The 22,164-nt window shown below is 38.9% G+C and overlaps 2 protein-coding genes across 3 annotated transcripts; both read left to right on the top strand.

Annotated features, from left to right (window-relative positions):
- Nucleotides 1-1,316: 1,316 nt before the first annotated feature.
- On the top strand, nt 1,317-5,117 carry LOC128378966 (uncharacterized). Of its 2 annotated transcripts, none has more exons than XM_053338555.1 (6): nt 1,317-1,391; nt 1,557-1,731; nt 2,047-2,241; nt 2,390-2,524; nt 2,917-3,072; nt 4,272-5,117. In XM_053338555.1, the coding sequence occupies exons 1-6, from the start codon at nt 1,327-1,329 to the stop codon at nt 4,512-4,514; spliced, it is 969 nt and encodes a 322-aa protein (XP_053194530.1). In that variant the 5' UTR covers nt 1,317-1,326; the 3' UTR covers nt 4,515-5,117. The 2 variants fall into 2 exon arrangements, with proteins under 2 accessions (XP_053194530.1, XP_053194529.1); XM_053338554.1 differs by having other exon boundaries at nt 2,047-2,304.
- A 1,697-nt stretch (nt 5,118-6,814) lies between these two features.
- Nucleotides 6,815-12,789, top strand: LOC128378717 (NACHT, LRR and PYD domains-containing protein 3-like). Its single transcript, XM_053338297.1, has 7 exons — nt 6,815-7,132; nt 7,239-7,295; nt 8,993-10,474; nt 10,925-11,144; nt 11,256-11,429; nt 11,568-11,614; nt 12,023-12,789. The coding sequence occupies exons 1-7, from the start codon at nt 6,928-6,930 to the stop codon at nt 12,559-12,561; spliced, it is 2,724 nt and encodes a 907-aa protein (XP_053194272.1). The 5' UTR covers nt 6,815-6,927; the 3' UTR covers nt 12,562-12,789.
- The last annotated feature ends 9,375 nt before the right edge of the window (nt 12,790-22,164 follow it).

Below are 22,164 nucleotides of genomic sequence, written 5' to 3'. Positions count from 1 at the left end.
TATTTCTTATGACCTTTTGGACAAGCTAATCATTTTCACTGCAGGTGTAGCCAACTGTAAAAAATTCAGTTTGACATTTTGGGAAATTCTTTATGCTTATTTACTTTCTTGCCCAGAGTTAGATTGATACTAATCTACTTTTTCTAGTAGCTTAGTTTGAGATCAGTTCAAACAGGGGAACAACCAGCTGGCTTTTTATTGCTTTTAAATGAGATCTTGTGATTTTATGAGGGTTATGTGTTTAGCTAATTGTGTGGAGGCTCCAGGAACGCCCATAGTCAAGAAATAGTCCCCCTATAACACCACAACATGTTTTTACACTATTGGGTGAGCTTTAGGGTTAGTTGGTGAATTTTCATAGCTTCAGGAAGAGCAACACCAGCTGTTTCAAGTCTTCGTGCTTAGCAGAGCTAACCAGCATATTGACTGAATTTATTTATACAGTTATTAGACATATCAGATATAGATTTATGCTCAAGTAATGTGTTACAAAGCAACATTTTAGAAACTGAAAAGCTAAACTAGATTTTTGTTTAAACAACTACAAATAACTACACATTTTTTGCAGTTTACAATTATTTATTATTATTTAGTGAGGGATACACAGTGTGTCATAGATGATCTGATTTTCCCCCTTTCTCCTTCCTTCCCTGATTTCCTTTCCTTCAGCATTGAGAAAATATGGAGGGAAAATGTGATAAGTTCTGAACTTCCTGCATCTAACTTGCATTTTTGCTTCAAATATCTATAAGGCCTTATATTCCAATGACAAACAGAGTGGGCTGAATGTAATCTTTCTCTAATCTTAACCTAAAAGTAGATTGTTGTTTTTAGATTTCCTATAGAAGGAGTGTGTACTGCCTGTTTTTTTTTATTGTTGTTCAATGGGGAATCCACTGTTTCACACACCTGTATTTTTCCAATATGTAGTTTTTATTTTATTCATTAAAATGAGAATAAATTTAACTATTTCAACTGTTTCAGGACTCTATCCAACAACAAACATCATTTTTCAACAAATTTAGAGCGACTGATACTGATGACAAATACAAATTTGCCAATCGCATTTGAAAATGTTTCTTCTGCTACACTACCCGACTACAGATGAAAAAAATAACATAATAATAATAAAAGTTTAATATAAACTACAGTAAATGTTCAGTTTTCTTTAGGAGACAAAAGACATGCAGAAAGCTTGCATGTATGGGGGCATCTCTGTATTTGATCAGCTTGTTTGCCACGTATGTCTGTGTATTCTCTCTGCATGTATCTAGACTTTGTACCCAGCAACAGACAGAAGCTTGAACACACTCTGCTTGTTTATTCATGAAGATGGGAACAAACTGCAGTGTTTCTCCAAAGACCATAAACTGTCTGTACGACATTGCCAGGTATGCAAAGAAGCAGCAATTTGCCTTTTTTTCTCTGTCTTCCAAATTCAGCGCAGCTTGAAAAAAAAAGATGTTGCTAACATTTCTCACTGAGCAACATAAAAGCTGGTTCCAAGGAAGCTGGGTGACAATATAAGTCCAACATAGAATGCTGTGACTCTCCAGTGATGCAGGCCTGGTTCCTGATGCCTCCTTGGATGCCTCCCTGGCCACTATGTTGTCTCTGAACTCGTCCCGGGCTCTGGAGCAGCAGTACTCAGACCTGCAGAGTGGTATGACTCAGCAGCAGAGGTTTGCCTTCAACAGCGACCTCAGCACCTTGTTCGGAGGAAACATGACGGTCAGAGAACGCATCATACTAGTGTTTAGTTTAGTTTGGTACACTCTGTATCCATCATGTGACACTATCTAGGGAAATGAAGATGATCTTGGTAGACATTGATATAAGACAGCATTTTTATGAGTTATGTGCTGAATGCCATGTGGTTCACTGTTAAATGAACAGATCACATGTTCAGCCATGTTTGATGAACATGTTAATGAAATATAGGGTGCCAGTTCTGGATGGATGAACTGTATTTTAACAGTCTTGAATGGACAACATATGGTTTGAATAATATCCAAATAACTATTTTCTGTCTGTGTGTGGTTATAGGTTAGTTATGGGGGCGTGGGTGTTGTCGCCCTGGCCCTCTCTATTTTATTTGAGATGCTAGCCCATCACCAGACCACTGGCTTAGGTTTAAGGAGGCCTGAGGCCAACTCCAACCCTCCAGATCCCATACGCAGAATGTTTGGGGCTGATCCAGGATCGGACATCAGCTCCATTGCCAGCGAGTTTCTCAAACAGGTGGCTGGCTTCTATAAGCAGTGCAGTAACCATAATAATTGCTTTATTCAAGCACACTCCTTAGTATGAATAATAAACTTTAATGTTTTATGATGAACTAGTGTCTTGAGGACAGATCATTAAAACTAACAATCATCTAACATGGCAGATTCCTGGTGCAGCCAATGACCAGGACAAGATGGTAGCACTGCTGGAGAACTACGAGAGAAAGCTCCGGGCTGAGCTGATGTATTTCTATGAGAGAATGGTGTCACAGGAGAGGATTGCACTCAGCTCTGCTGGGGTTGGCTTCATCATTGAAACAAAGCAACTACAGAATAACAAATATTAACAATGGTGCTTGTCTGTGTGTTATTACGGCTTCTTTAACAGCAACTATTAATGCCACAAGTTCTAGTATCACTGCTAATTGGCTGCAGGTCTTTTGTTAAACTGCTGTAACATCCAATAAATCATAAATGGTGCCTTTGGATAACTAACTCAGTGATAATTCATCAATCCATCGAGGTTTAAGAAGGGAGATAATCTTTTCTTTAAACTTGGGTTACTGGTGCTCGATCTGCTGAATGGGTGGCTCAACTTGACCAAACAAATTGTAGTAATCTCAGGGTTAAAGCTTAAAAAGAGGGTTAGATTGAGGGTGTGTAAGCCATTCATTTTACTGTTTATGTGCAGGTGAAGCAATGGATGAATGGGGCTGCTCTCCATATCCACACCTTCCTCCATTGGAATCGCCTGACCAACCCCTCAGCTGGAGAGCACTTAAGTCTGGAGTACCTGCATCAGGTTGACCCTCTGCTCAAGGCCTACAAAGAGTATCTGCTCAAAACGGTACTGCTTTCTGCTTTTATGACACTATTTTAAATATTTTATTAATAGGGGAAAGTAAAGGTTTATCCACAAAGTGCTTCAGGAGCTTGGCAGAAGCATCTTGGACCACTTGTACGCGGTTTAGGGATGTCTTGCTAAGACAGGTCAAAAGCGAATTGTAATAATCAAGTCAGGATGGGACGAAACTAGAAAGACACCTATGGAGAATTACCTCCACAGAGCATTACCTCAAAAGACCACCAGAGGTCATTAGGCTGTTGATACTGGAGCAGTGGTACAATGTAGCCACTGATAACTAGTAACTCAATTACTCCAAATACACTTTATACAGATGGGAAATATACAGCTGTAGCAGGAGTGGCCCTACTCTATAAGCACAGGTGAGAAAAAATCAGTTTGTGAGTTGTATGAACTGCCTTGACATTGTGATTTTATCCAGAGCACTTTACAATTTGCCTCTCATTTACCCTTTCAAACATATGATTGTCTGTATAGCAGCAGGAGATGCACCCAAATGCAGGACAGAAAACCCAGAAAACACATTCCTCTTCATAATAAACTGGCACATATAAAACTGCCACAGTATAAATGTGTACAATTCAAATGCAATGTCTCTTATAGGTAATAAACCGAAAACCAAAAAACTCTAAGATGAGTATAAGCTCTGAGTGCAGACCAGAATGAAAATAAACACGGACTAAATAATAAAGGCAGCTTGAATAATGTCATGCCAGATGGTCTTTTAAAGCTACAATTCAAATCTGCCTTTTTACGGACACAGTCCTACCTTCACGTGACAGGGAAAAAAGTCTGACCATGCCAGGCTCTGTCCTAACCATTGGAAACAATTGCGGTTCATTGTCTTGCTCAAGGACACTTTGCCATGAGGAGCTGGAGATGCTTAGCCATAGTATTACACTTCCAGTGTCCATAATATGTTGACCCATACTGTTAACTTGGGCATAATGAAGCCCATTGGTGAAGTAAGAATCAACACTTCCTTCAAAAAAACCAAAATGTTAGAACCTCATTATAGGTTGTTGTACTAAATAAACTGATACTGTCTGTTTACTTAAGCTTTGTTTTAAGGTGTGCCGAATTTTCCAATAATGATTTTGAAGCAGCAGAATTTTGCATTTGTGATCATTGAAGCACAAAAAAATTGAGCATTAGTCCACAATCCCTCCCTCTGTCAACAGGTTAAAGTGTTGCCAGCCTTGAGCCCTGGCCCCAGTGGATCGCTGATAGTGGAGCCTTTGAGAAATGTAAGCCACGAGGTTCACCATAAAGTCTGTGAGGGTAAATTAATCCAGCGGGCTCTTGCAGAGAGATTCCTATCAGCCCAGAACCTGCAAAGGGGAAAAGAGTTCTTCCAGAGTTCCCACAAACACAATGAAGCTCTAATGGCACAGCAAGAACACTTTGTCCAGAGCATGGTTTGAAAACAAGTTACTGGCTATGATTGATTATCTCTCCAGAACAGCTAAACCCCATCCCAGCAATTCTCCTACCATAGTTTAGCAACTGTAACTTGGTACAGAACTGAATGTCTTCACATGCTCACTTGTTGTGCAGGTGACTGTAATATTAGCAATACCCTATGAAGAGTTTGGGTCATGATTTCTTTTTTAAACTCTCCAAAACCTAAAATATAAGAATAAGATATTGATACTTCAACATTTTGGGGTTATGGTTACATTAAAAAAAAAGGTCCGTTCATTACTAGGACATACACTGTATATTATTTCTCCATAATGTGGAGGCCCGTTCTGGTTGCTACCATAACAGAGTTAAGGCTAACATCAGTCGTTCTGTCTTACTATATTGAGTTCAGAGAAGTTTATGTTTAGTTTATGTTTTAAATTCAACCACACCACAACTTTTTATACAAGATATTGTTACATTTGCTGAACATTTGGGTAAATCCTCAGGACAAAGCCCAAAAAACATCCATGAATGTCAGATGTTTGGTACGCCTTTCTGTTGAAGCATTAAATGTGAAATCTGCTGACTGAAAATACAAACAATAAAGTGTATATGTATAAGCCTCTGTCTTGCTTGTCTAAGTATGTAAGCTACGCAGCTACAGGTGATAAAATCTGTTAGCATTAGCAACAGTTATTTTAGCTAACAAAATTAACAGCCTCAACAGTAAACATTATAAGTCAGATTTTGTCTACCACTATCTTAAATCAAGGATCCAAAATGATATGATGATAAGAATGATAACAATTTTGGATGGTAATGCCACTGTTATCGTTGTAAACAGTGTGCATGGCATGTGGAAATGGACAGGCTTAGCAACAATAACTAAGGGGGCAAGTTTAAGAGAAAAGTCATTCAGGTGAGGAACTTTCCTGAACTTTTCTAACTCTTATGCAGGTCAGGTCTTCACTCCAGTCTGAAAAAGTTGGGGTGCAACACATTATATTACATAGCTGATCTAGATATGTTTTACAATTGTTTTTCTACTTGAATAGTACATTTATGAGGGCGTGGTAGCAGCTAAAAACACTTAGCATATCAACTTAGTGTGTTATGATACTATGTGTCAGTGTTGCGTCCACAACTTGTTTTTGCTGCTCCCAAGTGGCCAAATACTGGTTTAAAACTCATCTGTCTGTCAAAACATGCAGGAAATAAACATGAACATCTGCAAAAATAGTATTAACGAAATCCAGGAATATGCTTCTTTACAGCCTGCCTATTTAAGTAAGGCGTTTGGTTTGGTGCAATGCTGAGTTTCGTTCCCTTTATTAAACTTCTGCTGTTGTGAAACTGACAGCGCAGAGTGCAGTATTTGTTTTACCCTGACCTAACCTAACCACAGATCATCATCGTCAAGAGACTTATGGAGAAAAGTTCTGTAAAGATGGTATGTATTTTTTTTTAAACTTTTATTAGAAAATATTGTATTTTCTATGTGCAGAAAATTATTAATATTTTGTTTATATTATTTATATTTTGAAAATCTGTATTCTTGGAAAACTGCAAAAATGTTTGCTGCATCCATTTGAGAATACAGCTCTTCATTTGGGACATGAAGACTAAATCCCTACTGTAAAGCTTTTGTTCATGTACTGTAGCTCATCTCTAAACCTAGACCTGTCACTCTTTGAGGGCAACGGGAAAGATGGGGATAAATCAGATATTTATTTTTATTCTAGGTTTCATGATGTGTCCGGTGCTGGCTATAGCTCCCTGAAGAGTCTAGTATTGGATTTTGACTGTGCATGAACCTCAGTTGAGGTAAAATCAAGCAAGGTGATGTATTTTCTTGTAGCCACAATTTCATAGAAATGCAGGATAAGGTGTATGATGTTAAATGTACTGTAGGTTTTTAAGACTAATTTCCAGTGATTCAGCACTTGTCACTTTTACATTGTTGGAATGTAAATGTTTCATTTGAACATAAACACATACTCCAGATTTTGACTTTTTTGTTTAATTGATATGTTCCATGGTAGAATAATCTTTTTGATAGTTTATTTGTATTTTTCCTTTAATTTCTGCTGTGGTTGATATCAGATGGCACACTCCAGTTACTGGCAACAAAGAGAAGCAAAATGAGGAACAGAAAGAACTTGCACTGTGTTCTAATGTTCCTGAGGAAATGTGGAAATTAGGAAGTACAAGGAGCAGAGTAATCACAAAACTTAGTTCACTCACCTTGCATAATGTGTCTTATTCTCTCTAATTTACTCATGCACAATTGTCTATTAGGTTAAATATGTCCTCTGAATTCACTGGGAAGTGACAATGACCTCACTTAAGGAGAGGCTCTGGTGAACTCTGGAGGATTTGAGGGAGGAGGAATTTAAGCAGTTGAAATGGATCCTCCAGCAAGCAGACATCATGCACACAATCATCCCACATCTTGAAGTCTACCCAGCCATCCCTGCCACCAGGATGGAGAAGACAGACAGGCAGGACACAGTTGTTCAGATGGTGCAGTTCTACGGCCTTAACGGAGCTCTGGAAGTGACAAGGAAGCTTTTCATAAAGATCAACAGAAATGATCTAGTGCAGCAATTACCAGACATCACCTCAGCACCAAGAGGTATTACCTCATGGGAAATTAAAAGTAAAATTGTTTTTGATCAGTTTACTTATGTTGAAGCTTTTGTAAACATTCTTGTCTTGTTCTTTCTCTTTCATTGTTGCAGTAGTTGATGTGGCGGCCACCCTTCCTCACCTTGTCTCTGCGGACAGTCAGACTGAAGGTAAAGGTTTTGTTTGATGAACCATGTTTTTGCTGTAGCCATTGTCCACTTAGTACATTCGTTATAATGATTAAGGACTGATTTCGTTATTTGACTATATGGGCAGTCCATATCATTGCAGCTTTGTGCGAAGACAAACTGATATGTTCTCGTAATTTTCCATGTGTCTTTATAAAGTAGCATGACTGGTTATTTTTGGCTATTATTGTGCACATTAAGGCCATATTGTGGAAGAGAGCAATTGAGGTATATTCAGTGGGTTGGTTATTAACAACTTAAGGCCCGATGTCAAATATACCTCAAAACAAAGACTTTGTTGAATCAGTGTAACTATCTGAAACTATCTTTCTGATGGCGGAATTGGGGGGCATGTGTCCAATAATTTTTGAAACTTTCTGAAACTGACGATCTGTTAAGCACGCCGACTTTATGGTGAGTTAATATCGTGAGGTTCAAACTTCTCTGTCAAACTCAGGCTTACCAAGCTGACAGTTGGTGATACAATTATGCAGATCAGTGCGATTAAACCATTGCAGAGGAAGATGGTGCAACAAGATGATGTAATTAAAAGAGACGTCAGTCAGACCTCCATTAGTAAAAAAACAATGTAGGAAACATGCTATTTATGTTAGTTTCAGTGGCGGTTTTTGCTATGGGCAATGTGGGCAACCGCCCAGGGCGCAATCTACTTGGGGGCGCACGAGCGCTCTCAAAAAAAAGAAAGAAAAAAAAAAAAAAAAGTCCGTCCTCAAAAAAAGAAAAGCGCGCCCTCAAAAAAAAATCGCCAGTTTTCTAGACTAATACCGCTCATTTCCACATCAAGTTGGTGCATTGGGCGATGAGGCGCCCCTACTATCACGTCAACTTGCTGCTGAGAGTCATGTATACAGGTTGTGTGTGTCAGAAGAAAAGGCAAAGGGGGGGGGGGGGGGGGGGTCAACTTGCGACTGCAGAGGCTGTGAGCAGGTTGTGAGTGAGTCTCACTCTCAGAGGAAAAGCAAGGGGGGAGGGGGGCGGGGGATAGACTGACCTGTGATGATTATGAGCCCAGGCCACACAACACAAACTGCTGCTTCCAAATAAATAATAATATATTTATAAAATTAATACAGACCCGTTATAGCTACATGTAAGTTATTGGAAAATGCAATAAATAAATAAATAAATAACTTTACACCTGCACTTTCATGTGGTGAAGCACTCCCTGATAGCATCTAATCACCCAGAAAACATTTTAATGCCAGTTGTAAAAAGGGTGTTTATTTTATTTTATTCATTTGTATGATGACGGATGTGTGTAATTTACTTTGGTGTTTACATACATACTATATTTCATTTATTTATCTTAATTTTTGTGTTATGAAGGATTTGTAGGGAGGGGCGCCGATAGTCGGTCCGCCCAGGGCGCAAAACCAGCCAGAACCGCCTCTGGTTAGTTTCATGTATGAATTTAAGGAACGTTACACTCTAGTCATTGCTCCACACATATCTGATGTTTTTGTCTGCCACCATCTTTAGTCTTTTACATGGAGCAGAAGGTTCAGTGGACAAAGTCCACTTTTTTCCAGTGTACCAAATGCTTTTAAGAGGGTTGGGTTCATCTTGCATGTAAGGGTTAGTCATTTATGAAACTGTCTGAATCTTAATACATTTATCCACAGGCTGCCTTGTCTCTTATGTCACTTTGTTCGACACAGATTTGATGGTGCCAGTACCAAAGCCTCCACGGCCAATCACGTCATACCAACAAATACTCCAATCTAATCTTCAGAACCGGTTTATATGTGTGCAAGATGGACCGTCAGATACGGAGGATAAAAAACTTCTGGAAGATATTTATACACCGCTTTACATCACAGATGGAAACAACATGACAATTAACCGGCAACATGAGGTCAGGCAGATTGAGATGGCATCAAGAAATCCAGTGGGAACAGAAACATCAATCAAACCCTGTGATATCTTCAAACACCCTTCTGGAAAATACAGACCCATAAGAACAGTGCTAACCAATGGGATCGCAGGAATTGGCAAAACATTCCTTGTGCACAAGTTCATCTTTGACTGGGCTGAGAGACAAAACAATCAAGATGTACATCTCATATTCCCACTCGCTTTCCGCCAAATGAATTTACTGAACGGAAGAAAGTTTTGTCTCGCGAAGCTAATTCACAAATGCATCAGTGAAACCAAAGACATCAAAGAAGAGGCTCTTAATTACATTTTCACAACACTGCAGGAGTCAGGGAACACTAACTATGACAAGAGTAAATTTAAACTTTTGTTTGTGTTGGATGGACTTGATGAAAACCGCCTTCAACTAGACTTCACTGCCAAAGAAAAACACACAGTCGATTTGACAAAGTCAACTGGGGTAGAAGAACTGCTTATGACCCTCATTAAAGGGACTCTGCTTCCTTCTGCTCGTCTCTGGATAACCACACGACCTGCAGCAGCCAATCAGATCTCTCTTGAGTTTGTTGACATGGTATCAGAAGTGAGAGGTTTCACTGACCCTCAGAAAGAGGAGTACTTCAGGAAGAGATTCAGTCATGATGAGCACGCCAGCCGAATCATCTCCCACATCAAGACATCACAAAGCCTCCATATTATGTGCCACATCCCAGTCTTCTGCTGGATCACTGCAACAGTTCTGGAGGATGTGTTGAAAACCAATGAGAGAGGAGAGCTGCCCAAGACCCTGACTGAGATGTACACTGAATTCCTGGCATTTCAGATCAAACAAACAAAAAAGAAGTACGGCACAAAAAAGAGCATTCAGTACATCCAGTCACTTGCGAAACTGGCTTTTGAACAGCTTGAGAAAAGGAACCTGATCTTCTATGAGAAAGACCTAAAAGAGAGTGGTATTGATTTCAGTGAAGCGTCTGTGTGCTCTGGGGTGTTCACACAGATCTTTAAGAAAGAGCACTTGAGGAAGAAGGACAAGGATAAGGGTAGGATGTTCAGTTTTGTCCATCTGAGCATTCAGGAGTTTCTGGCTGCTTTTTATGTGGAGCTGTCACTCATTAACAGCAACAAGAATGTGATGGCTGAATCCAAACCAACTTCAAAAAGTCTGGGGATGTTTTCCAGCAAATCATCTGCAACAGAGGTCCATCGGATTGCTATTGATAAAGCCTTAGAGAGCCCAGATGGAACCACCACAAACAAGGGCTGTGACTTTTTCCAAAACATTAAATTTGAACAAATTTAAACTAAAATTAGTTCAATATATTAACTTATATGTTCAAATCAATTTGAACACAATCCACTTAGTCTGAACTACAGTGTAGAATTCATAATGTACATTGATTTGTGGTTCCCTTGCTGCTTCACATGAGTGACAAGATTACTGTGAGGAAGTTGCATTTTATGTCAGCTGACAGCTTTACTGTTATACATCAATTCTTGATCTATGGTGTCAAATTAAAAAAAAACTTACGACTGCATGCCCTCATGGTATTAGAGCAGCAAAATAATATCCCCAGTCATAATATCTCAAATTAAAGTAAAACTAGTATATTATGCCTTTCAGATTAATGCTATCATTATTAGAAATTATATAATTCATAACAATGACATGAAATTACATTATGTAATACAACAATGACATTTAGATTAAAAAGTCAACATTTTCATATGTTCTTTCTGTTCTTTCATTCATGTTTTAAGGCTGAATTTGTGCAAACTGTCCTGGATAAGCTGTGAACCTCTGGCCTCAGCTCTAAGCTCACAGTCCTCCAGTCTGGCAGAACTGGACCTGAGCAACAATGACCTGCAGGATTCAGGGGTGAAGCTGATTTCCACTGGACTGACAAGTCCACACTGTAGACTGGAAACTCTAAGGTCAAAATTCCTGAATTTGTTTCATAAATTATGAAAAGTTGGGATAAAAAATGGCAAAAACAAATTTTGTAGTGTGAGAAAATACAACTTTCTCTCTCTCTGTCTCCGTAGTCTATCAGGCTGTCAGGTCGCAGAGGAAGGCTGTGCTTCTCTGGTCTCAGCTCTGAACTCCAACCCCTCCCACCTGAGAGAGCTGGACCTGAGCTTCAATCATCCAGGAGACTCTGGGGTGACCCTGCTTTCTGCTGGATTGCAGGATCCACAGTGGAGACTGGACACTCTCAGGTATGGCTATAATAGCTGAAACAAGGCTGAAAGATTACATACCGTTCCCCTATCACTGTGTCAAATTCAGGTATATTAACATGTGTAAATGCATATGGAAAATTAATGTTCTTTGCTTCAATACTGGTCTTTCTCCAGGGTGGACCATTGTGGAGAGCACCGCTTGAAATCTGGTCTGAAGAAGTGTAAGTGTATATTTTAATAAAAGTCACAAGAACAAAGCAGCATGCAATACAGATTGGGGACAAATTAAAGGAACAAACAAGATAAAGTGTCTTAATAAGGTGTTGGATCACCACATGCTGCCAAAACAACTTCAATGCATTTTGACATTGAGTCTCTGAACTCTACTGGAGTATTGATTTGCAGTCACTATTCCCTCTAAAGGGACAAGTGGACTAGTGCCAGCAAAAATCCCCCACAGCAAAACAGAAAAATTCATTCCATTTTTTTCTTTGTCACCCATCTGTACATTTCTATTTCAACTCAAAATACAGGAATGGGACATAATATACATTCAAATAGTGCATATGAAAAAAGTCATATTAAGAGAACACACACTGAATCTGATGTTGACTGGTTCTTTCCATCAGATGCATGTGAACTCACACTGGACCCAAATACAGCACACCGAGGCCTCATCTTGTCTGACAAAAATAGAACAGTGACACGGCCATATCCTGATCACCCTGAAAGGTTTGATGGCTGGTGTCAGCTTCTGTGCAGAGAGGGTTTGACCAGCCGCTGTTACTGGGAAGTTGAGTGGAATGGAAGGATTTTTGTTGCGGTGACTTACAGAGAAAGCAGCAGGAGTGGAGACACTGTTAACCGCTGTCTTGGATGGAATGAAAAGTCCTGGACTCTGAAGTGCAGTGATGAGGGGTACAACACTTTGTACAGTAAAGCTATCACAAACATGTTGTTCCAACCCCTCGACACTAAAAGAGTCTCAGTGTATCTGGACTGGCCTGCTGGCACTCTGTCCTTCTACAGTGTCTCGTCTGACACACTGATTCAACTCTACACCTTCTACGCCCACTTCACGGAACCCCTTTACCCTAGCTTCAGGATAGGGTTAGGCAGCTCAATGACACTGTGTCAGATGGACGAGGAAGAGTTGCCACCTGTATGAAGAATTTAGGACTTGTGCTGACTAAGGACGGGTTCTCTCAGGCTTAATTGGTGGACTGCTGTTGCTGGCAGTCAGTAGTTGCTGGAAATGTTTCCTATTTTGTCTCGACTGTTCTGTGTCCTTCCCCATGTAATTTTGCTGACCATTGCACAACATTTATTTGCTTTTTATTTTTTATTTTTAATGGCAAGACACAATATTTCAATGCTTTAATAAAAAAACAAAATCATTGTAGTCCTCATTACTATTCAATCAATACACAGTAGTGCACAGTATTATGTAGTGCATATTGTAGTTTACAGTAAAAATCTGTAAATATACACTTTTGAAAGAAGTTAAGATTAACTCTGTTGCCAGTTCTTAATTGAAAAATATGTGTAACAGTGTGTACTCTTATTCCTAAGGTCCTGTGTGCTGATTCTGAAGTGAAAATACAGTGACAGGTTGTAATGGATATTCTCAACCATGAGAGGGCACTATGGTCTAAAATCTGGATGGTACAGTTAACCTGTTCAAGCTCCTGAGCTTCTGTAATAGAAGCATGCCAATAAATATAGAGGTAAAGAAAATGCCCATGAATGTTTGGGTTGAAATGCTGGTGAAACAATATGTGAAATTATACATATTTGAAAAACTATTGATAAAGCATTAGTTAACAAATAGGAAGTTATACAAACTAATATATTTCTATGTAACACGTCTAAATAATCTAAGATGTTATTGTATTTTTGTTAATTAAAGATATTCAGCAATTCAATAGTATCATTCAATAGTAATATTTATTTCCTTGCTGCATTTTTATATATAAAATATTTTGATTAACCTCTTAAAATGATTCAAGAGATTAAAGATTCATGAGGTTTTATTGTCACAATCACACAGCATGTGGCAACATTGAAGTCAGTGAAGTTTGGCTTCTTCAAGTTCTAGTTCCAAGTAGTGAATAGAAAATATATATCTAAAAAAATAAGAGAAATATATTAAAATGAGGGAAAGGTGTGTGGTTCCTGTACCTTCCTGAAATCCAACACTATCTCCTTGGTCTTGCAGATGTTGAAATGGAGGTTGTTGTTCTGACGCTATGTTGGCTGTTACTTCCTCTCTGTAAGCCAATGATGCCAGTCACTGGGCCTCTCATGATGGCAGTGATCGGGCTGGTGATGGCAAGGTATGGGCAAATGATGGTGGTAATTGGTGGTGTCATCTGAAAACTTTATGAACGTGTTGGAGCTGTGTGTTGTGTGTCTCAAGCATCATGGGGGAGTAAATGATGTCACTGAGCCTCACCCTCTGGGTCCTGTTTGTCAGGAAGACCAGGATCCAACTGCCACAGTTGCTAAGCCCACTTATTATAGGTGATTTTGACCTTGTTTTTCTGTAAAGTAGCTCACAAATATTGGTTGTAACAGGTTGCTGTTTTTGGGCTTGTTTCTAAAGTCTAGTGGCATATTTGTGCTTACTCGGGGTGTGTATTGGCAAGAATCTGGCGATACGATACATATTGCGATACAGAGGTTATAATAATGGGGTTGTTTCCTCGCCCATAGGTTTGCCTATACAATTACATGGGTACAGACATTGAGGGACCTCTAAGCGGGATATAGACACAATTAGGCCACAGCCACAGGTCTTGGCTTCATGCAGTCCAAATTTGGAGTCAAAAGACCAAGATTTGTTATTTTTCAACAGATATGTCCGTGAAAAAAAAGTTCACAAGCAGTGAATAATGCCATTTGTTTATGGACAACTAAACCTGATAGTGTAGTGTCATACACTGTTGGAAACCTCAGACTATTGGCTAAAAGGTTATCAACTTCATTTCACTGAAAATTTCAAATGGCTTTCAATCAAACCCACGTTGTCGTCGGTCGGTCACATGTCCTCATTGGCTTTGGAGGCATGTACTGCCTCATCCTAAGCACTGATTAGCTGGCATGTGGTGTCGTATGAAACAGGAGGAGTGTCCCACAGATGAACGTGTAGGTCAGGAAATGACGTAAAGGGGACCGTATATGGTTTGTTCCGCGTGTGTTACATTACGTGTTGGACTAAATACATGAACATATTGAGGAAAGTATTTCGGTTAAATGGAAACAGATTTCATATTTCACAAGAATGGATACTTGGCGAGCTGTCCTGTGTCATAAGATGACCGTTGTGGTTAAAGGGAAGACTTTAATGTATGTAGGCATTATAGCTGTTTTTACTTTAGCTGAGTGGCTAGCCGAGCCAATTGCTAATACTATTACGGCTGTGAGCAACCATAAGTCGTGAGTGGTCTTGAATGAATCAGGGTAATCTAAGCTTTCTAACAATACACAGCATGCATATATATGTTATATATATATATTGGTGTTTAAAACATTCAGAAGAACTTGTCGCTACCTCCCAACCTCCGACCCGTCCCGTAGGCGGAACAGCGTGTTCTGAGAAGGTAATGTTACGTCGCCATGATGCCTCGACAGATGCCCTCGCAAATTTGCCGTGTTACCAGAGTATTTGATTCTGGCATTGCAGAGTTTACAGACTGCATGGCTCTTCACGAAGTCTTTACTGCCTTCCTTAGTTGAAAATCCAAAATGCGTCCACACATCAGCTTTGAAAGCTGCGGGAGCCGGCTGTAAAATCCCTTCGTCTTCCGCCATGCTGGTGCTAAATTAGTTGAGCTTGAGTTTGGCTGTGTTCGAAGCTGCATACTTCCGGTCATTTTCACAAAATAAAAAACCTGTTACCTTTTTATTATTAAGAAAACCATAACGATAGAATTGGTGCTTTTATTTTGAAAACAGGAAGCAAACATACCCTCGCTGTAGCTAACTTGAAACCACTGAGGTAGTGATCTGTGACGTTTGTATTTTGGGTTTTTTTCAGAAGTTACGTTGCATTTTGGGTAATGAGTGTGAGTAGTCAGCTCTTGATGCATACTCCGCATTTCTGGAGAATCTAGTAAACCATCCGGGAACTTCTCACATACTCTAAATCACATACTACGCAGTTGAAACACACTACATACTTCAAATGACGTCAGAGTTAGTACGAGTAGTAGGACAGTATGCGGTTTCGAACAGACCCATAGACTTCTTAACAGCTTTAATTTAAAAGAAGGACATTTTTTTATATTTACGTTTTTTAAACTATTCTTCTGTACATGGCTCACTGGTGTGCATTCACCCCATATATGTGATGAAGCAGCATCATTTCACTGAGTGATGCAGTGTCTCAATTTGTCTAAACAGCACAGCAGGGATTTACTGGTTTATGCTGAGCACTAGAGTGTGAAGACTGTGGGAGCGCATACACCTAATGCTTAGCTAAACAGCAACGGTATTTTTAATGTAGTCCACTTGTGGCCCTGACCAAAAAAAAATTCCAATATAAATCATCTAATAATTATTATTTTCTCTCCATGCACGCCTCATTTGGTGGTTTGAAGCTACTCTGTGTATAGAGTTGCATCTTGGTCCTGCAACAATCAGCATGCTTGCCACAACATGACTGTGCTTTGCTGTTTTTTGGAATCTGCCCCATAAATGGGAAGGGTCGCTGTGTGCACTATCAAATGTATACACACAAAAGCTTGAACCTCAAAGTCCCCTTCCACTCGAAAAATGTGCTTCACTTCAATGTTTGAGTTTCACCGTGCAAAACTATGTATGTGCAGACTTTGACACTAGAAGACTGTTTTCACATTCATATGCTGAAGGGAGAAAGTTTGTCTGTTTCTTCCAGTCATCTGAGTTAAGATTAGTTGTGACATCACAATTAGTTTGGAGCCAGTCGTGGTAGTATATAGTTTATACAATTTACACAAATGTGATGAAGAAACTTACAGCCTCCAGTGCACATACACTGAAAATGGACTTTACAGTGAGGTAGGAGACATCTTGTGTCCAGCACATTTGAAATGAACAATATTTGCATATTCATATACAAACAAAATGATTAATTTTGTTTTGTATTAGAAACCATATCAGACAGAAATTATTCAAATCAGAGTATTTTATGTCTTAAAACATGTCTGGAATCTTTAAAGCGGCAGTAATCAGCATTTAAAAAAAAAATCCAAACAAGGCATCAGTAGTGTATGTCTGATATGAAAGGTTTAGTGATAAACCCACAAATAATGATTTTCATCTTTGGTAGTCTGTCCAACATGTAACCCCTTTTTACAGGCACAGCAGGCAGCTATTTCCAGTGAAAAAGCTCTGGTAAAAAGTGGAGTGTTTAGATATTAGCGAATACCAAACAGACTAAGTAACAGAAAGAGTAAAAGATGTGTGAAGGGGCAACTATTTGCTCTTTCATTCCCGATAACAACTTTATGTGTGATTGGTTGTGTTTAAGGCTTTTTTTGCTTCCTTATTTGAATACATGACTGGTGACATTTATGACCTCCCACACCTCCATATTGCACCCTGGCATCACCTAAGTAACACCCAAACGAAGCATCAACAACTGTAATGCTCCTACGGTACAAATATTCTTTTTTATCCTTTTACCATTGCACCTTTAGCCCTGGTGCTTCAACAGCAGATATACTACAATTATGAAATGAGTTTTTAAGTGGGGAGTAAAAATATCCCTTTCTTCTCTAGTTCCATGCACCATTGTTACATTCAAGACACTTAAGGGCCACTTCATTTTGTTCCATTCACTCACTTGGGAACAGACATGATAAGCCAATCTGGTGTACAACATATCTGCAGAACACATTTACTCATCACTCACTCACCAGTCTTTCCTTACCTTCCTTTCTCCATTGTTGATACAGCTGTGTGCATTTTCAATTTCCCTGATAAATCCAATCTCTCTACCACCGTACACTTTATAATTCACAATATAAATAACACTTCCATCCTCCTCCAGAACCTTTGTGAGTATGACTTGGAAAATACAATCAATCAAATGCTGTCAGTCTGGACTTTCTTATTCATTAATAGTAATTATAATGACAGTGTGCAGGGCAGTTGTTCACCAAACAGTCATCTGGTTATTATAAAGGGTATTAGTTAGCACACATTGAGTGGGATATGATGCAGGGCATGAACACTGTGTGTGTGTGTGTGTGTGTGTGTGTGTGTGTGTGTGTGTGTGTGTGTGTGTGTGTGTGTGTGTGTGTGTGTGTGTTCGGTTCAACATTTAGGGATATACACTTATTTTCTTTCTATGTTGAATATGAAGCTGGAGCCAGCTGCTAGTTAGCTAAGCTTAGCACGAAGACTGTACAGAGAAGGAAACAGATTGTCTATTTTACAGGTGTCTTGTTCTGGGGGTCTCTGCTGGTTTCCTAACAAGTGTTCTCAGCATTTTTAGTACATATTTGACAAACTAAATATAACATGTTTATTTGTGAGCTTCAGCGATGATAGAAGGCAGATTTTGCTACCTTTGGATGGAGCCAGGCTAGCTGTTCCTCCTGTTTCCAATCTTTATGCTAAGCTAACCAGATGCTGATTGCAATATGTATTTACCGTACAAACAGAGTGGTATCAATCTTCTTATTTGGTTCTCAATAAGATGAAAAACAAATGATGACGTGCTTGGACGAAGTGGTAGGGTGAATTATAATTCTTGATAATCTGATACTTTATTTTATTTTAATTTAATATAGTACTAGATTTTTTCTGTACTTCATACTTCATTTTTGGCATTTGTGATTTTTATGATTTTATATGATTATCTATCTATCTATCTATCTATCTATCTATCTATCTATCTATCTATCTATCTATCTATCTATATATATATATATATTTGGGGGGTGGGCTGAAAAGGGGCCCAGGGCGCTGCACAAGCTAGAACTGCCACTGTTGTGGACATTTACTGCTGTAATGTTTGAAAGCGGTGAGGTTGATTGTTGAGCAGGTCATACAAAGTAATGCTCTTTGAACTTGAAAAAAAATATGCATGTAATCACTTGTTCGTTTAGTCTTTCTCCTGTGTAGAAACTCTGACTAATGCTGAGTGCAATTAGCAAAAACAAAGCAGCATTAGTTCCATACAAGTGATCCCAGGTCACGATGGGGAAATTAGCGGCGTGTATCTCGCCTTCTGGCACACATTCAATACACATCTCAATACTAAGCTACATTGAACAAGCCACAAAACATTTCACATTACATACACCCCAACACGTTGTCTGCACAGATGCACATGCTAAATACACACACCTTTGTGCACACAGAAGTACTCTCATACAACATAGACCTTTAAGTACACTGCACACACACACCTCTGTCTCTGCTCTCTATAACACACACACAAAGCCCCCAGCAAGGCAAAAGTCTCTGCAGCAAATGATTGAGTGATCTAATTATGAAGAGGGGGAAAGCATCCAGTCATGTTTACAAGCAGTATTCATTACCTGCAGTATTTCAGCAGAGACCCATAACATATGGAGCAAATTAATACGATATGGATTCAGTGCTTCTGGGTTGAAAAACTGCGATAGCTAGTATGCACATATTGTCACATGCATGTATAAACATACATGAAGTTACATACTTGAGGGAACAATAGCTGTTTTTGCTGACATTTCATAACCTGACAGACAGTTTTTCTAGCTTTGCAATAATGCATGTGAAACTATAATGCTTTAGTTTCTGACAAGAGAAGAAAACAACAGGATGGAAAAAACACCTAAGATGTAATAAGAATCAGGTAACTAATTTTTAAACACTGCCTGAGCCACAGTGGTATAGTATGAGTTGTTCAGCAGCCAGAAATCTAGTTAAATTACAGACCATGTTTAACTGGCTGGTAAAGAGATTTTTGATAACTGTTCAAGGAAAATGCAGCCTCAAACATGTATTTACTGTTTTCTCTTTGAAATCAGCCTCACAAATGTCACATACAAATAATTTAAAAGTGGCTACACAGAGAATATCACAATAAACCACATCTGTGTTTTTTAGTATAATGTCTAGATATTAAAATCATCTCATCATTTCAGTATGCTGGTGTTTTAGCTCAAAGCTCAGCCTCACAGAGCTGATAGCGTGGCTGGAGACTCATTATGTCTAATTTATGGTGTACTTCTTGGCGTATAAACTCATTTACTTATGCTTCACTTTACTTTATTTCCTATTATGATATGTCAAAGCTGAAATACTGCTGTTACAACTCTTGGTCTTGGATTCTCAGAATGTGACAGCAAAATCAGATTTTTATTGCTAATAATGGTAAGTATATAGTATAAAGTATATGACTAAAAACTATTTTTTTGAGTGGAGGGGGACTTTTAGGACACCTTGACGTGCAGAGGAGGAGCTTTGGATCAGAGCATAATCCTGTGATTAAAAGAATACTCCACTTATTTAGCATTTGCACTCCTATAACACCATCAAGACTTATGATGGTCATGAGCCAAAAGTGATCTTTTTTATTCTAAGCATTCCTTGTCAAGAACCTGCCCCCTTTATTACAATACAACTCAACTCAATTCACTTGACTGTATAGATTTAGGTGTGTTCACAGTAGCATCTAATGTAGCCTTGAGCCTCTATAGCCTCAAGCACTCCTAGAATCTTTCCATTTTCAAACTTGTCATCAGACCCAACTGTCTCCACCCCTGGAGCTGAAAAAGGCTTCATACAACTTTTTCTCCACATATGCAATAATACTCCACAAGACCTTTGAAGACACTTTGGGAATAGGGAATAGGATGCTCAGCTGCTGTGGCTCCACTTTATGATTCCGCTTAATTAGACCTATTTTTTTTACAATTAAAATGTCCAGCTGTATTGGCCCAACATGTAAAAATAAAAGAAGTAAAAAGACAGAGTAATGATGGACAAGGAGATGGAAAAAGAGAGCTTTTGACAAAGAAAGACAGATCCCTGCGTAATTGACATATTTAGTGTAGTCTGATATGAAGCTACATTCAAAAAGTAGCCTCATGGTATGAAGCCATGTTTAATTCAAAGTAGCAATTCAAGTGTGGGAATACTTTTCTTTGTTATTATTTGTCCTAATGTCTTTCCCTATGGTCTGGACCTTGCTGACAGACAGAGAGAGATGAGATGAGGGAGAGGTTAGATGAGTCTGATCTCAGTCTGATTGGACCTGTAGTAAAATGATTGGCAGCCTCAGACGAAGCTGTCTCTTGTCGCCCCAATTCTGGACCTGAGATTAAATGGCTCCTTTTCAATTTTTACCCGCCACTACTCATATACAGTGTGGCTGACAGGGTGGTTATACCACTGTGTCTTTGTGTCATATGGAATACAGTGGAGCATTTTGGGGAAAGGTGGAGGACGGCATCCCACTAAAGTCATGAGCTGGTCCAAATGGAATTTGTTGACGGAACACATCTGGCTTTACAAGCATAAATCCAGTGAACAATTCATTAAAAAAATAAAAAAATAAAACTTTAATGATAGTTTACCATCTGGCCTGTCAAACTTCATGTTAGAGCGTGGAACACAACAGCAAGAGAAAAAACACAAGAACAGAAGTGCGTGTTTGCCTGTTCTAACATAAGCTACAAACATTAGCTTGTCTGTCTAACGGCAACCACAAGAGACAAAAACAAGAACAAAAGTGTGTTAGCCTTCGTAAGCTAACGTAAGCTACAAACATCAGCTTAACTAGCTTTCCCCAGTGCTGTTTTCAAAAGGTAAGACACATGCCGTTAGCTAATTAGAAAAATAAGCTTAGAGTTAGCATCTCTGTTATCAAAATTAAACAGTATTACATTTTCCTTTTCACTTGTAAAAGTGAAGCATACTGTTTGAAAATACACACATTAAAGCAGAAATCTAACTGCTGTGTTCGTTGTTATTTTTTATTTTTAATACTGCGCTAGGGCTTGATCAACCCTTAAATACATGAACAGTGCTGCTCCTTTATTTCCATGTCCTCTACATCAATCATCAGCTTGTGAGGATAGTAACTTTTTGCCTGGGACATGCAGCTTTAGCTTTGATCTTTTAGCACAATATACTGTATTCAGTCATGAAGCACATTTTTAAGACCCTTTTCTTGTTTTAAAATGAATCAGCTGGAAACAATAAAATGCTGGATATGGAGGTTTCAACCACCTCTCAGAGTTTTAGTGTTTAGCATTTAGCATTTTACACCAGCTAGCTACAGCTGATAAAATCAGTAGCAGCTGTCATTCCAAAACTGGTGGATGTCAGCTTGAAATGAAAAGCCTGCTTTTGTTAAACTACTGTTTAAGATTGAAGAAGCACTGTTTCGAAATTATTGTAGAATATCTTTGTATATATATGCCACTGTTATAAACTGCATGTGTGCCATGGAAAGATGGATGTAGTAAAAGTTGCTAACGTGGGTATGGTTTAATGAACAGTCAGTTGCCAGATTTTTAAAGGGAACATGTTATGCTTTTTCTGGTTTTCTGTTATTTATACACTTATAATTTATGTTAAACATGTTAAAACATGATCCAAAACTCAAGGTAAACAAATATAGAAATGCTCCCTACAAGTCAAAAGCGGGGGCTTCAACCTGTTCTGAGCTTTATTTGAAACATTTTTTTCTACCTTGCCAACAAGTGCCAGCTAATGTCAGCTTGTCCTGCATGCCCATAAACAACTGTCTGTTCTGTAACCGTTGTTGTTGCTAAGTTTTTTCCATGTG

Source organism: Scomber japonicus, chromosome 18 (genome assembly GCF_027409825.1).
Source record: "Scomber japonicus isolate fScoJap1 chromosome 18, fScoJap1.pri, whole genome shotgun sequence".
NCBI lineage: Eukaryota > Metazoa > Chordata > Actinopteri > Scombriformes > Scombridae > Scomber > Scomber japonicus.
This window is presented reverse-complemented; position numbering and strand designations above follow the sequence as displayed.

Excerpts from the sequence above, each read along its gene's own strand:
- LOC128378966 (XM_053338554.1), top strand. The coding sequence starts at position 1,327 with ATGAAGATGGGAACAAACTGCAGTGTTTCTCCAAAGACCATAAACTGT. Across the intron at positions 1,392-1,556 it reads TGTCTGTACGACATTGCCAG|TGATGCAGGCCTGGTTCCTG; the intron begins GTATGCAAAGAA and ends GTGACTCTCCAG. Across the intron at positions 2,305-2,389 it reads TTATTCAAGCACACTCCTTA|ATTCCTGGTGCAGCCAATGA; the intron begins GTATGAATAATA and ends CTAACATGGCAG.
- LOC128378717 (XM_053338297.1), top strand. The coding sequence starts at position 6,928 with ATGCACACAATCATCCCACATCTTGAAGTCTACCCAGCCATCCCTGCC. Across the intron at positions 7,133-7,238 it reads CATCACCTCAGCACCAAGAG|TAGTTGATGTGGCGGCCACC; the intron begins GTATTACCTCAT and ends TCATTGTTGCAG. Across the intron at positions 11,430-11,567 it reads TGGAGACTGGACACTCTCAG|GGTGGACCATTGTGGAGAGC; the intron begins GTATGGCTATAA and ends GTCTTTCTCCAG.